The sequence below is a fragment of the Daktulosphaira vitifoliae genome, unplaced genomic scaffold (assembly GCF_025091365.1).
Source record: "Daktulosphaira vitifoliae isolate Bord-2020 unplaced genomic scaffold, ASM2509136v1 Scaffold_2, whole genome shotgun sequence".
In the NCBI taxonomy this organism is placed as follows: domain Eukaryota; kingdom Metazoa; phylum Arthropoda; class Insecta; order Hemiptera; family Phylloxeridae; genus Daktulosphaira; species Daktulosphaira vitifoliae.
This window is the reverse complement of record NW_026099573.1, coordinates 33,394,795-33,412,669: the sequence shown is the minus strand read 5'-3', so window position 1 is coordinate 33,412,669 and position 17,875 is coordinate 33,394,795. Positions and strand designations below refer to the sequence as shown.

Below are 17,875 nucleotides of genomic sequence, written 5' to 3'. Positions count from 1 at the left end.
TGAGTTTTTAACGATTTTAACGTCTATTTGTTTCTTTTATTTGAGGAAACTTGTTAGGCTGTACGTTAATGATTTATTCATTTTATAAATGAAATAGAAATAACAATTATATTTACTTTAATGACAGTAGAAAACTGATTGTACACGAATAAAATAAACACAAGTTATTTGTTGAAATAACTGTAGTGACGAGACACGATAATGAACACTGATTAGTCAAAATTCTGCTAATAAGCATATAAATATCAAATATAATTTTAGTGGGGGTAAGGCATTTTTGCAAATAAAATATAATTATAGGTAGACTATAATAGTTAATGATCCTCTATAACCATGTTACGTTAATAATCTTATCTTTTATATAAAAAATAAAATAAAATTGTTAAGAGGGGGTCCTCTACATTTCTTCCCACTATTATTTCAGATCGTGAAAAATAACCACTCCAAAAGTGCAACAAGGAAAACTTTAAGTGTTTAATCTCTTCCTAAATTTTGAGGGAGGGATGAGTGGTGTAGATCGCAATCAAATGTGCAACCGCCACGTGTNGGAGGGATGAGTGGTGTAGATCGCAATCAAATGTGCAACCGCCACGTGTCCGAACGGGAGCGTGGGAATGAACTCGGTTGAGTGAGGGGACATCTCTAAATTTGAAGGAGAATTTTGGTCAAGTTTTTCAATAACAGCTGTAAATTTAGGAACATAACATAAGATTAGGTAAATTATTGTATGTTTTGCATAGTTGCGGTTTGAGGATAAAGTTAAAGAAAAGTAAATTTTTACATAAAATCAATTGAGTATTTGGGTGATAGAATAAATGCAAAAGGTTTACATACGTTAATAAAACACATTGATGTAATCCGAAACGCAGCCTTTCCAAAAATACAAACAGACATTAAAATATATTTTAGGTTTAGTAACGTATTAAATAAAATTTATTCCAAACGCACCTTAAATATTAAAACTACTATACACGCTTCTACGCAATAGTATAAAATGGCACAGGTCATCAAATTGTGACGATGCATATAAAAAAAATTTAAAAATTCTTATATCAAGGCACACATTATCACATTTTGATCAAAAATGACCATTTAAACTAATAGTAGACTCTTCTTTGTATGTACTAGGTGCAGTTTTATCACATGTGTATCCTGATAATTCTGAAAATCTAGTAGCTTCAGTTTCACGAATACTGTCTGATGCCGAGTGTAAGTTTCCACAAATAGAAAAAAAAGGACTAGCTATAATATTCGGTATTCAAAAATTCTATGATTTTCTCTATGCAAAAAAATTTACTTTAATTAGTGATTATAAACCATTAATACACTTATTCGGAGATAAAAAAGGTATTTCAATATACGCAGAAAATCGTTTACAACGATGGGCATATTTTTTATCATTATTTGATTTTGACATTAAGTACATTAATTTGGAAAAAATAAAGCTGAATTTCTTTCGAGAATCAAAATCGATCATCCTAATAGCAATAATGGGGACAATGACGATAGCACTCATTTAAATTTTATTCATGAAAATTCACCGTTCCCATTAGACTGGTCTAAAATTAAAATTGAAATATATAAAGGACGGTGTGGTCGAGTCGGTAACTCGGCGCATGGCGCGCACTGCATCGGGTTCGAAATACGGTAATGGGCGGCTTCATTTGCCGAACAGATCGTTCGGAGCATAAATGTTTAAGATAACTTCATCCTTTGGGAGAGGCCGCTATGATCCTTAATGGAGCCGATAAAAGCATTGAAAAAATAAATAAATAAATAAAGATCAAATTATGTCAAGAGTCCTATAAGCAACAAAAATAATTGAATGGAGTGACGATTTTACACTTAACAGCGAGTTAAAACCGTATGTCACTTGCAAAAATGAAATATCTTTGGAACAAGGGTGTTTATCGTGTGAAAATTCCGTAAAAATTTCAAAAAAATATCCTAGCTGAACTACACTCGTGTCACATAGGTTTGACCAGTATGATCTTAGAACGATCATATTTTTAGTGCCCAACAATTGACAAGGACTTTGAAAATATGGTTCGTGATTGTCATGAATGTACAAACGCTAGGCCAAATCTACCGAAATCAACAATTACTCCGTGGAGATGACCTCAAAGGCTATGGACTAGGGTGCATTGTGATTATTTAGGGCCGCAAAAAAATAAATTTTTTTTGATATTTGTAGTCGTAACTTCATAATGGTTAGAGGCATTTCCGGTTAATTGCATGAATGCGCAAACTGTTATTACAAAATTTTCAGAATTAATCGTTCGTTTTGGAATTCACGTAGAATAACAATAGACGGGGCGAAATGTTTTAGCGGCATTGAATTTTAAAACTGCTGTAAAAAAGTAGATATTAGACATTTAATGGCTGCATCATTACATCCTGCATCAAATGGTTGCGCTGAATCTGGTGTCAAAATGATTAAACAATTCTTGAGAAAAAAATAATCATTATCTATAAACCAGTTAAACAAATTTTTGCTGATGCATAGAAACATACCGCATTCAACACACGAGACGCCGGCTATGTTAATGTTAGGGCATTCGGATAAAACAATATTTGATTTACTAATACCTAGTACTAATTAGGTAGTAGAAGATAGTCTAATTTCTCAAATAAAATATGGGGGGAATAGAAACATAAACGTAAAAGTGGGTGCTTGTGTACTTATAAAAGATTATAGAAACATGAGAGAAAACTGTCAAAAAGCTACTGTCACTAAAAACATAAGTGACAAAATACACAAATTTACGTTTAATCAAAGTCCCACATGGACAAGACACGACGACCAAATTTGGCCATTAAACAAAACAAGTGGCTCGTTATCCCACGTAGGTGAAAATACAAACATAGACAACAATGACCACACAGAATCAACCGTACCGCTTTGTAATAAATCTCCCCAACTTGTTAAAATTAAAAAATCTATTCAGCATTTCTCTCCATCTGACTACAAATGATAACAACTAATTTTACATTATGTAAACACCTCAGTCTATAAGAATGAACATCTTATCTGGTTATAAACGGTAAACTATAAGCTAAATTTTACTTCCTCATTAAATTTCAATATTTATTTATATGTTAGTAATTACTTAAGTGTATTATAATTTCATAAGGAAAAAGGTGTTACGTATCGATAAATATTTTATAAATTCGTAGTGAGGATTGTCCACTACTCGCGAGTGCGATCACCGGCACTCGCACCATTAACAATTATATTGTTTCTCAATAAATACTTATTTTCTGTTTAACTATATAATTTTGACTTTCATATTAAAAACACAATAGAAACCCCTATTTTTAGTTTGAAAATAACGTCATCTAATCTTGTTGATATGTACCTACCAATATCGTTGTACTTGGTTAAGTAAATGATTATCTGATTGTATGTTAACAATAAATACTCTGATCTCTCTACTTATTACTATGACTTTTGATTTATTTATATTGATACTCATAAGGTATCTATTTAAGATTTCATTAAATGTAGTAGGTGATTTTTGCATATCTTTCAATGAAATTGTTTCCATATCAATATTATCAGAAAATCAAATGCAATGTAATATTATAGAAAAAAATATGCGATTAACGTATTTTAAAACCGTGAAAACTATTTAAAGAAAAAAAAACAGAATATTCGCTGAATCCGAAAGTTATTAAAGACGTCAGAACCTGATGACTTTTGTACTCTTTTAAATACAAAAGAAAAATCTTTATCTTGCCCAACAAATAATTATCTATGTTTTTGTTATAAACATGGGTAATTTGAATATTTTATTATTATTAATACTTCCCTAAAGCACAGTTTGATTTTATTTTAACATGATAAAATATAAGTAAAAATTTTTATTAGCATTAATAATTTTTATTAAATCAAATAAATGTTCCTATTAATATCGATTTAACTATTATTTTCAACTTGTATGTGAACAGTGTAACTAAAAATACAATTGTTTGAAAAGTATACTTTAATATTTACTAAAAATGATCTTTTTATATTTAAAAATATAAAATAATATTTATCATGTTGGCGATTGTATATTTATACACCAAAGTAACCGACAAATTGTCATTAATTTTTTAGAATTTAACACTTGGAGTAAAAATGAAGGTGAGTAATACACCTTACTTGGAGTGAGCTTTATTGAAATCTAATAGATTATTTTATTTTATTGTAGAACTTGCAAAAGATACATGCTTTGTTCATTACGTCCTGTTTGATAATAAATGAAGGTAAATTCTTTTTTAAATTATTATCTATTAATTGTAGTTGATGTATTTTTTTTGAAAGCGATGCATTAAGAATTGCTTAATATTAGCTACNATTAATTGTAGTTGATGTATTTTTTTTGAAAGCGATGCATTAAGAATTGCTTAATATTAGCTACGAAGCTACTCTCCTAGTTATAAAGGGTGATCGATTAAGGATAAGATTTTAATTAATTTTTTTTTTTTAATTTTGTATATTTTCCCATGTTATTCTCTTTGTCAAGAAAAACAAATTTGAAATTTTGAACTGCCTTAAATTGCTCTTATAATAATTTTCCAACAAGCGTTATTATCGACCCGGTAAAAGTCTCACATATGTCATCCAATGTTAAGAGAAATTTTATCTAAATAATTGTACAAATAAATATTTAATCGAATAAAAATCCACAATTTTTCAGTAATTTTTTGTGGCTTATTGAGTTAAATATTTTTAATATTTTTTAGTTTTAAATTAATAATTTTAATTTTATTTAATTTTTAAGTAAAAAAAAAAATATATTAAATGTATTTAAATAAATAATTATGAGATATAATATAAAACACAACTAAAATTTTAAACATTTGAACGATTTAAATTAATCAATGCTTTTGAGTTTGAATATTACTATATCAATTTTTTAATTACTTTATATAAATGTTAATTAAATTAAATATTATTTCATAAATCTACTTTGTTGTCATCTATAAACATAAATTAAATACAGTTGCAAACAGTGTGTTTCAATGCACTAGTTCTATTTTGTAATTACTAACAAAAGTTAATTTACTAGTTATTCTTAAAAAAAAAATAAATAATACTAAAAAAAATTATTAAAATAATAATTATTTAAATTGATTTAAAAATAAATTGTATAATTTATAATATTGATAATTATTTAGAATTATTTGAATTCACATGAAGAATGATATAAACAAAAATTTAATTCAGATTTATTACAGACAATTTTTTATATATAGTAATTTTATAATTTATTTTTAATAATTTTGTAATAAATTATGTTAAAATTCATTAACATAATGTTATTTAAATATTTTAATACTCCTTTTCATTATAAAATGTATGAGTTCAATATTTTTATGAGAAGGAGTAGTTATATAATTTATTGATACTATACATAGGGTGATTTATTTATCTTTGACCACTAAATGTCTCCTAAAATAATAATAACTTAAATTATTTATAAAAATTTTATTTAGTATTATTTACTTATTGATTTATAAGTAGTTAAACACTTTTTAGGTTTATCATTTATCTCTTATAAAGGCATTAACTTTTTAATTGCAACATTTATAAATGCTATAACATAGGAAACCATATGTTTCTTGTAAACTTAGTATAGAGTATCATCATATTGGTGTAACAATTGTTTCAATATTAGATTATTAGAAAAAAGTTTTGATAATATATTGAACAATTTAACTGTGGATATAAATGAGTCATTAGAATGGTTTGATATCTTTATTTTCGTCTGAAAAACCCGGATAATATAAAGTTAATTTTTATACAGATGAAAATTAATTCAAATAAATTTTTTAACTCAACTGTATTCATCTAATATACACCGATACTATAGAAAAAATTATATTAACATAAGTAACTCGATTAAATGATCCATAGAATTCAAATAATATAACATTAAGAGTATTTTAGGTCTATTAAATTACAAAAATACTTGGACTCTTCTGTATTTTCTACAATATATTATAAAATCATAATTTGAGCTTTTATTAAAGTCCCAAATTTAAATTTAACAATTTCTTTAAAAATTATAAAATGTAATTCAAATGTCTTTCCTAGTTATCTAGATAATACTCCAAAATTAGTTAATAATTTTGTTCATTTAGCAATTCAATTTAAAAATTCAGACGACGAACAAATATGTCAATTTGAAGAAAATACGACGAGAACAGCAGAAAATAGATATTTAGAAAACTTAAAAAATGCTTATGAAAATGGATGTAAATGGCATGAAAACGTAGCAATAGCTTATGCTTCTAATGGGTATTTAGAATGTTTAAAATATGCTCATCAAAAAGGATGTCCGTGGGATGAAAGCACACCAGAAGCAGCTGCAACATATGGTCATTTAGAATGCTTAAAATATGCCTTTGAAAATGACTGTAAATGGGATGAACGTACAACTACTGCGGCTGCCAAAAGAGGTGATTTAAGAATTTTAAAATATGCACATGAAAAGGAATGTCCATGGGATGAAAGCACAACAGAAGCAGCTGCTTCTAACAATAATTTTGAATGTTTAAAATATGCTTATGAAAATGGCTGTAAATGGAATGAATTAAATATTGCAAAAAAATCTATTTCAAATGGCAATCTAGAAATATTAAAATATTTGCACGAAAATGGATACAAATTCAATGAATTCACAATTTTTATGGCTGCCGTAAAAGATGATCTAGAAATTTTAAAATATGTCCTTGAAAATGGATATCCTTGCAATATGAGTTCAACTTACATAGTTGCCACAAATGGTAATCTTGAAAATTTTAAATATTTACATGAAAATGCATGTCCATGGGATGAAACCACAACTAAATTAGCTGCCTATAATGGTCATTTAAGTATCTTAAAATATGCACATGAAAATGAATGTCCGTGGGATGAAAGCACAACAGAAGCAGCTGCAACCAATGGTCATTTAGAATGTTTAAAATATGCTTTTGAAAATGACTGTAAATGGGATGAACGTACAACTACTGCGGCTGCTAAAAGAGGTGATATAAAAATTTTAAAATATGCTCATCAAAAAGGATGTCCGTGGGATGAAAGCACAACAGAAGCAGCTGCAACCAATGGTCATTTAGAATGTTTAAAATATGCTTTTGAAAATGACTGTAAATGGGATGAACGTACAACTACTGCGGCTGCTAAAAGAGGTGATATAAAAATTTTAAAATATGCTCATCAAAAAGGATGTCCGTGGGATGAAAGCACAACAGAAGCAGCTGCAACCAATGGTCATTTAGAATGTTTAAAATATGCTTTTAAAAATGACTGTAAATGGGATGAACGTACAACTACTGCGGCTGCCAAAAGAGGTGATATAAAAATTTTAAAATATGCACATGAAAAGGAATGTCCGTGGGATGAAAGCACAACAGAAGCAGCTGCTTCAAGCGGTAATTTAGAATGCTTAAAATATGCATTTGAAAATGGCTGTAAATGGAATCAAAATATCATGAGAAGTGCTATTGTAAAGGGTAATCTAGATATTATAAAATATATTCACAAAAATGGAAGTATGTTTGGTGTAGGATCAATTCGAGATGCTGCAGCAAGTGGTTGTATTGATTGTTTAAAATATATACATAAAAATGTTGGTAAATGGGATGAGGGTACAACAAGAGTTGCTGCGGCAAGTGGTTGCATCGAATGTTTAAAATATGCCCACGAAAATGGATGTGTATGGGATGAGGGTACAACTAGAGCTGCTGCAGCAAGTAGTTGTTTCAAATGTTTGAAATATGCCTACGAAAATGGATGTGTTTGGGATGAGGGTACAACTAGAGCTGCTGCAGCAAGTAACTGTTTAAATTGCTTGGTATATGCTCATGCTATGAAATGTAATTGGGATGAAGATACAATGGCTGCAGCAGCTGTGCATGGTAATTTATATTGCTTAGCATATGCTCGTAGACATGGTTGTGATTGGGTTGAAGGTACTATGAGAGGGGCTGCAGCAAATGGACATTTAAACTGTCTAAAATATGCTCACGAAAATGGGTGTCCGTGGGATGAAGGCACAACAAGGGAAGCTGCTGCGAGTAATTATATTAACTGTTTGATATTTGCACATAAAAATGGGTGTCAATGGGATGAAGGAACTAAGGGTGTAACTGTTGCAAATGGCAATTTAGGCTGTTTAATATATGCTCACAATAATGGTTGTAAATGGGACGAAAGCACAACAAGACTTGCTGCTGCAAATAATCAATTGTTATGCTTAGAATATGCGCATGAAAATAATTGTCCATGGAGTAGTGGTACCATTTCTGAAGCGACTCGAAATGGTCATACTGATATAATTAACTATGCTACCGAAAATGGATGTCCTAATTAATTTCCTGTTTAAATATCATAATTTTTATTATATTTATTTATGTTAACAAATTTTATTTTTAAAATAAAATAACCGGAATGGTTTTATCCAATATTTATATTGTATCTAAATGAAATCAAAAAAAAATTTTGAAAGTATTACAATATGTTATACTAATAATAATAATTAATGATAATGATTATAATAATAAAATATTATGAAGTATCAAATAAAGTTATATCAATAACTTTTTTTTAGTATTTTGATTATAATAATAGTTTATGTGGTACTTAAGTTAAATTTTTTTTATTCTCTTATGAATTTATAGAAATTGTAATGCTCTTTTTGTAGCCTAAGTCCAGTATCACATTGTGACAATTATTAATACTCAAGAATACTAATTTTTAGACTTAGTTTAGGGGCTCTCTTTTATTTTCCACAAATCAAGCATTAGTTAAATAAATAAAATTTTGTACCTCGAATTCATCAGAATTAATTAACTCCTTCACCCGTCGATATATTGTTTAAAAATTAAAGTATATCTACTTATCTTAAATAAAACAAACAGTAGAAATATGTTCTTTTAAACAAATGAATTTAAATTTCAAATAAATTGTTTTAGCTTCGATGCGTAGCTGAGAAGTTATTAATTTTACCATGATGTGTTTTTTTCTATTTTTATGTCTGTTACCACTTTTTCTCAGCTCTCACCGAACCGATTTCTTTCAATGATACGTTAAAAGATCACAAATCGTATCTAGTTGAAGACATTAGACTTAAAAATTGAAAAATTTTCCCTTGTACCCCACAAATGGGGGAAATCTTAAAAAAAATTACAATTTTTAAAATCGGTAAATTTTGCCATTTTTTTCAGTTTTTTTTTCTTAAAACTTCCATAACTTTTTCAAAAATAAACAAATCAACATAATTTTTTTTATATTAAAACCCTAGATATTATCCTTTAATTTTATATCATTTTTTTGAAAATTTAACACTTAATCTGCTCACGGGGAGGGAGGGATTTAAAATAGCAACTTTTTTACAAAAACTCACTTTTTCAATTTAACTTTTGAAAAATTTCCGGAAATACTGCGTCTTTTAAACATATACCAAAAGAAAGCTTATGTTATGTACTATAAAATGAAAAAAAAAAGTTTCTCCCGACACTTTATCTTCTGCATGCAAACGGCTGCCGTAGTTAAAAAAATGATATTTTTGTGTTAAAATTGTCGATTTTCGATTTTAAATTTTCAACTTTATACTTGAGTAAAATATACAACTTTTCAATTAAATGCATATAATCCATTTGGTTATATGTGACTGATACAAATAAGATCATAATTGATAAGCGACAATCTAACAAAATGTTTATTATTTTTGTAAAAACTTCAATATTTTATTCCGTGACAACTTATCTTATAGTAATAATAACCAAACATTTTGATCATAGGATCAAAGATTACGCCATGAAAATATTTTTTCAACATTATAAAAATATATCTATGCTTTTACCGCACTATATCGCATAGCTTCAATCCGGTAGCGCTTATCAATTATTGACTCTATAACCTAGCGTCTCTTATAATCATGTAAATTTTTTCATAGTATACTCTAAAGTTTAGGGCCTAAACTTTAGAGAGCCTAGAGCACATAGAATGAATTTTCTAAATAATAAAAATTTCTTTTTTATTAAACCAAATCTAATGGTATAGAAAAAAAATAGGGTTGCCATTTGAAAATCTGAAGTTGATACTTCAATCTATTTTTATAAAAAATTAGATGGATTATACATATAATTTTATTTGTTAAACGCATAAATTAGAATATTAGTTGTGATTATTCAATTTGATTTTTATAATAAAAGCAAATACCTAATGTAGAGAAGATGCAGTTTTAAAAAAGAACTATATAAGTCTTACTCTTCTTCTTCTTAGAGTAAACGGCCACTATGGCTATTACGTCAAACACCCCTCCCTCCAACCATCTCTGTCGGATGCTCGTTCCATCCAATTTGATCGTCCACTTAAAATACTTACATCTTTTTTAACTAGATCCTCCCATCTCATACGAGATCTCCCCAAGGGCATCTTCCCTGTTAGATCCTTTTCTAATACCATACGTAGCAAGGGATTCTGGCTACGCCAAGCATGTCCAGCCCACTTAAGTGTTTTACTCCTTATTGTCTCCACTATATTCGGCTTATGGAAAAGTACGAGTAGTTCTAGCTCATTATTTATTCTTATCCTCCAATCATTGCTATTGATATCTTTCATAGGTTCATAAATCTTCCTTAGAACACTTCTCTCTCATACTATCAGCTTTCTTTCATCTTCTTTTCGTAGTGGCCACGTTTCTACTTTGTAAGTTATAACTGGACGTAGTAATGTCATATATAGCTTAAGTTCTCTCGATTAGGCTCTAGATCCAAGCATTTTTGTCATATGTATACATTAGGGTGAATTAAAAAAAGGTGGTCTTTGAAATTTTAATGAGAACCATTTAAAATTTATTTTATATAATAAAATAGGTACTTTGTGAAAATTTGAGATTTTTAATAAAATTTTTACTGGTGGTCTCAAGTATCTTAAAATTTTCTTTATGCAGTTTGGCTGATATTTATGTATATTATAAGTAGAAAAAAAATTCTTCACTAATCTTAAAAACTTATACTTTTTTTGTAATTAATGCATAAGCTAAAATATACGATATTCATGAAAATATGAATAACTGACGATTGTCTTTACATACTTTTCAAATATTTTTTTTTAATTAAACAATTAATTTGTTATTAAATATAATACAATAAGAAGGTAAGTTTCATTTTTTTGGTGATATTAAAACTAACTTTCTACAGTCTGGCTAATCATTGCGATGCTCTTCTACAACTTGTAGTAAATATTGTCTTTGATCCTCGTCAATTGTTATGCAATTATTTAAATTGCGTTATTAAAGCTTTCCCTCTTTCTGTTGGATAATTTATTACAAATAAGGATTCAACATTAGTTTTTGAGATATCAATAAAACTCAAAATAATTTTTTTCTTTTTCATAATTTTTGTTATATTCATTTATAATTTTAATTAAATTTATATTGATGTATAATTTTTGCATAATACAAACCAATATTTTTATATTATTTATTACATTGAATAAAAAATGAATTGTTTAATTAAAAAAAAAAATATTTGAAAAGTATGTAAAGATATTCGTCAGTTGTTCATATTTTCAAGAATATCGAATATCTTAGCTTATGCATTAATTACAAAAAAAGTATAAGTTTTTAAGATTAGTGAAGAATTTTTTTTCTGCTTATAATATTAATAAATATCACCCAAACTGCATAAAAAAAAATTTTGTTAAAAATTTAAGCTTACTTGAGACCTACTAAAAATATACCATATAATGACTTTAATTATGATATCTACGCTATCAATTTTTAATTTAATATTTTGAAGCTAGAAAATTTGTATTCTACAGTAAAAATCAAACTGTTTTGATGTCCTAATCATAATATTTAACTAAAAATTAAATAACAGAGGTAATTTTTTTGTATTTTGGATTTTTAGTAAAAATACTAAAAAGACGTTGAGCCACCAGTAAAATTTTTTAAAAAAAAAACAAATTTTCACAAAATGCCTATTTTAATGTTTAAAATAAATTTAAAATGGTTCTCATTAAATTTTCGAAGAACGACATTTTTTGATCCATCCTAATACACAATCACCCCATAAAACATAATATAAAATCTATATATAAAATAAAATCACAAAAAAAATATTTATAACATGATAGGTGGTATTTGAACGCGCCTATCATGTTAAGGGACCTAAATAAAAAAAAATAGGGACACCTACAAAAAAAATTTAATAATAAAAATAAATTCATCACACGTGCTAATGGCACGACGTACTAAAAAAATATGGCTCAAAACATTCTAAAAAATATAGACATTACCAGCCCCGAAGGGCTAAAGAAAACTGAAGGCAGGTTTAGTCGACGCCAAAATACAAAAAGATTTACATAATATTATAGTAGCTGACACTCACGAATAATACAGTAAAAAGAACACAAATTGTTGCAACGCACTCAACAAAACAGAAATTCACGCTACGGACGAAAATTAGCGTACCAGTTCCGACGATGGCTAATTTCCGACAATACGTCCGTCGTTTGACACACCGGTCCGTTGGCGACAACACGGCTAGCATTTAAGCGAGCCATACACTAAGCATTTTGAACGACATTCTTCTTGATTGATAGTCAAGACTGACGGTGTATTGGTAAGAATGATGTAGATTGACAATCAAATTTTTTGACTGATGAATTTCAGTCTTGTTTGATGTTTTGAAGTCATTCGAGTAGATTGCCACTCCTGAATGATAGTGTATAGGATTGATTGATGACTTATCAGTCAAAAACAGTTAAATGCTGTGTGGTAAAAATGATCAAGACTTTTGGCGTGATTTCATACAATTATATAGAAGTTTATCAGCTGTGTGGAAAGTCAAAAGTGATTTATGTAAGAACAGGTTTTTAAGCAGGACACTTACGAAAAATTGACGGAAAAACTAAAAACGATCGATTCTAGTGTAGATATTAATACAACAACAAAAAAAAAAAATTAATACTTTCAGATCTAACTATCGTCGTGAATTAAAAAAAGTTTTAGACAGCAAAAAGTCAGGGGCAGGAGTTGAAGATGTTTATGTTTCTTCAGTGTGGTATTTCGAAGATCTAGATTTCCTTCGTGATCATGAAATACAAATCAGTGGTACGTCAACTATGAACGACGAGGGTGACGATAAGATATGTAAATTATTTTGGCATTGATTCATCAGATGAAAGAGTTATATTAATATTTATTTATCTCTTTTATTGATTTTTTAAAAAAGATCAATATTATATTTTTTAATTGTTTATTTTAAAAGTTTTCACTTTTTTCATACTTGAAATAACTTTTCTGCAATACAAGTGTTTATTTTTGTATATGAATTTCACTATTTAACTACCAAGAAATAATGTTTTTGTAAAAAGTTCTTTTAAATTTTAATAAAAAGAATACTGTTGTATTTTTTTAATTGTTTTAACTATCTATTATTTTTTCATATGGGTACTTACATAATTATTTTTGAGTAAAATTAGTATAAAATGTAAACAGTTTTCCTGTTCTTAGTAATAACTGTAGGGTTTGAAAGAATAAATAAAATCATTTAATTAAAATTGTAATTTCAAATACTTATACAGTTTTTATTAATATTTAAATCATATTATATCGACGATGAACCGCTCCGCTAGTATTGAAGTAATGACAAAATTGATCCCTAATTTCTTTGCCAATTGAAGGCGAGTTTCAACTTTGGACAGGTTGTAGCTCAGTTAAATTATGATTTTCACTTCTCCAAGTTCCTGGTCCACTTCTCCTGTCAATATATTTTTCGTATCAAAACTCTATTGCAAAATAATGTCCATATTTTTTTTCGGTAAATAATTGTGTAAATGACAACAAGTTTGAAAAATTATTGTAGCTTTCCAGGACTGAGATTGATAATTTTTAAAAGTATTCTAAATCTTGATGAAAGTATTCCAAATGAATTTTCAATAACTCTTCGGGCTTTTGACAGCGTATAGTTGAAAATACGTTTTTCTTTTATTAGATTTCTTAGTGAGTAAGGTTTCATCAAATTAACGGACAATGGAAAAGCATCATCAACCACGAAGATATAGGGTATATTGCAATCAATACCGGGTAAAAGATCTGGTTCAGGTGACTCGTTTTTTTTTTTGAAGATGTTTAGAAATCAATGTATCTGAAAATGCTCCCCCATCTGATAATCTTCCATTTGAACCAATATCCATTATCATGAATTCATAGTTGACATTACAAACTGCCATTAAAACAATGCTAAAATTATGTTTATAGTTGAAGTAATAAGAGCCAATTTCATGAGGTTTTATGTTGTCTATGTCATAGCAAAGACAACACAAAACTTCAAGAATCGACGTCAAACACATAGAGTCTATGTGTTTGCCGTCGATTGAGCCCAAACAATGATTAAAATTTCTCTTCTTTTCGAACACTTGTTTTCCATTCTTCTTCGGATGCTGGCATCTAAATATAAAATAAAATTATTGAAATTTTTGAAGACTGTAGGCAATTGTGATGGGGCCGAAATGGATGTAGTTAACTCTTTACCGAAACTAGGTGGACCCCAAAAAAAAAAAAAAAAAATAGCCAAAAAAGGTGATTTTGAAAAAACAAGGAGATATAGTTTATTGGAATTTGCATGTAATCGATTCACTGTAGCTAATTCTGATAATGATATCCTAGCCAAAATTTGAGCAATAGAATTAGAAAAACTTGACCCAGAACAAAAACTTTTTGCCCAAAAAGCAATAAATGACATTCTATTTGAGGCTCGATTAAAAACTTTACACCGCCATTCGATATTGATAAATCATGTTTGCACAGATTCTCGTTTTTCAACTCCATTAACTTTTTGTCGACACACTGCCATATCAATTCTATTGACTGATATTTCTTCAACTTTTCCAAGCACTCAACAATTATGACCAATTGCATCTCATAATAAATTTTCTGATCTGTTATCAGATACTCAATATTCAATAACACTTTAAGCATTACGATATATATATTTTTAAGTTAATAAAGTTTTTGTTAATGAGGTCTCAAATATAATTTTTCTTCTTTATTTCTCATGCTAGATATATTGTAATAGCGATAAGAGCATTTTCAATTGTCTTTATCTTATTTTATGCTCATTTTCATCCATTGTAATCGAAAAGTGTAGAGAGAGTATACACAGAGACTGCTTTGAATAAAAATGAGAACTGTCAATATTGATTAACCATAGGTTGTATGTGTATGACAATCATCAGACATCAATCGAACTGTCATTCATTACGATTGCTATTATTTGATTGATAATATATAGCCCGCTTAACATGTAGAAACCTGAATACTTTTTTTCTCAGACCACTCGATATATTTAGGTCATTTTGATCGCGATATACGATGTACTTGTGCTTATGTATTTAATGACTACCACCGCCATCACCAATGCAGCGAATAATACAGTAACAAAGCTGACCATATTTATAAAGATGTTAGATCATGTCTGACAGTTTTTATTATTGCAATTGGTTTGTTAGTTGTATAGAATGCTATAAAAACAGTTGATTAACTTATAATTATTTTATGTGTTGGTAAATGATAATGAATGTATACACATTCATTGTAAACACATTGTACACCGTTTACTGAAAACACGATGGTTTTATTTTTAATTAAACATTAAAGTCGTTAATTTTATTCGAAATGCATGAAATTTATGTAGTACTCAACGGTTTGCTCTTGACAGAAACACATATACACACTTACACACATGATTGCTTCCATAAGAAGGACCACACGTATGTTGAAAAATAAACATATATTACTGGTTAATTACGGTAGTAAATTGTATATATAGTATTTGATATTGTTTAACAAGGAAAATTAAAATAATAACAGTTTTTTCCATTAAATAAACATATATTTATTTGTATTAATGTAATAATAATAATTATTATTAATCAAACAGATGATATCCAAGAAAATACAGAAAATAAAATAATATATTCATGTAATATAAATGAATATCACATTAGATACTTTTAATGTGTTAATATTATTTTAAATATTAACAATGTAAAAAAAAATTGTTTATATAATATCAAATATACATCATTGTTCATCTCTGCCTTTTAATTCAAATTTAAAGAAATTTGATCCAATATTTTCATTATAATTTATCAAATCATCATCACTCATTTTTACTGATCTTGATAAAAATACATAACCTTTGAAGTCTTTATTAGATACTGTAATCATAACTGCAGTCCAAATTTATTTTTTTAGCTTCGATGTGAAGCTGAGAAGGTATTGGTTTTACTATGATACTGTTTTTTTTTTTATAATTTTTTTTTTTTGTGTGTGTCTGTTACCACTTTTTCTCAGCTCTCACCGAACCGATTTCTTTTAACAATACTTCAAAAGATCATAAATCGTATCTAGTCGAATATATTACCTTCAAAAATTAAAAAATATTTCTGTCGTTCCTCGTAAATGGGGGAATACTCCAAAAAAATTACAAATTTAAAAATCGCTAATTTTCGACATTTTTTCAATTTTTTTTATTAAAAACTGCCATAACTTTTTCAAAAATGAACATATCAACATACATTTTTTTATAGATGCTTGATATCTTTACCTATCATTTGGTATATTTTTTAATAAATTTAACCCTTTACATGCCCATAAGGGAGGATTTAAAATGACAATTTTTCACAAAAAATTAACTTTTGAAAGTGTTCTGAAAGGTCTGACACTTTTATATATATCTTAAATTAAAGATAATGTAATGTAATTTATTATGAAAAAAAAAATTTTAACCTCTTTTTTGTAAAAAAGTTGTCATTTTGAATCCCCTCCTGTGGGCTGATAAAGGGTTAAATTTATAAAAAAAAATATATACCAAATGATAGGTAAAGATATCAAGCATCTATAAAAAGAAAATTATATTTATTTGTTCATTTTTGAAAAAGTTATGGCAGTTTTAAGTAAAAAAAATTGAAAACATTTCGAAAATTAGCGATTTTTAAGTTTGTAATTTTTTTGAAGATTTCCCCCATTTACGGGGAACGAGGGAAATTTTTTCAATTTTTGAGGGTAATGTCTTCGACTAGATACGATTTGTGATCTTTTGACGTATCATTGAAAGAAATCGGTTTGGTGAGAGCTGAGAAAAAGTGGTAACAGACACAAAAATAGAAAAAACACATCATAGTAAAGCAAATACGACAACTAAGTATGTAAGCTTTTGTTATAGATAAAGGTAATTTTTAATTTTGTTTTATTNGTATGTAAGCTTTTGTTATAGATATAGGTAATTTTTTATTTGTTTTATTATTAATAGATCCCTAAAGAACAGTTTGATTTTATTTTAACACGATAAAATGTAAGTATGTTCAATAGTATTAATAATTCGCCTATTTCTATTAAAACAAAAAAATGTCACTACTAATGCTGATTTAACTGTTTTTTTCAACTTGTGTGTCAATAGTTTGACTAAAAATAAAAATTTTGAAAGGTATACTTTAATATTTGCTTGAAATGCGTTTTTAAATTTAAAAATATAAAATAATTTTTATTATGTCGGTGATTATATATTTATACACCCAAATAACCTACAAATTGTCATTAGTTATTCAAAATTTAAAACTTGCAGTGAAAATGATGGTGAGTAATACACTTTACCTAAAGTATCTATTCAAAATTTAAAAAATTATTTTGTTTTATTGCAGAAATGGCAAATTATAACTATTTTATTCATAATATCGTGTTTGATATTTAACGAAGGTAAATTCTATTTTACATTATTTAAATCTGTTAAGTGTGGTAAGTTTACCATTTTAGTTTATGTTCATTTTTTTTTAAATGGGTTTTAACGACGGCACGACGACATTATTGAT

The 17,875-nt window shown here is 27.7% G+C and overlaps 1 protein-coding gene across 1 annotated transcript in view; it reads left to right on the top strand.

Moving 5' to 3' along the window:
- Positions 1-1,185: 1,185 nt before the first annotated feature.
- The window catches only part of LOC126897433 (uncharacterized), a 29,941-nt gene continuing 13,251 nt past the window's right edge, over positions 1,186-17,875 (top strand). Inside the window, exons 1-4 of the mRNA XM_050671012.1 lie at positions 1,186-1,209; positions 4,103-4,129; positions 4,197-4,251; positions 6,133-7,722. Of these exons, the coding sequence (XP_050526969.1) occupies positions 1,201-1,209; positions 4,103-4,129; positions 4,197-4,251; positions 6,133-7,722 (1,681 nt within the window). The 5' untranslated portion in view covers positions 1,186-1,200. The remainder of the gene's footprint in view (positions 1,210-4,102; positions 4,130-4,196; positions 4,252-6,132; positions 7,723-17,875) is intronic.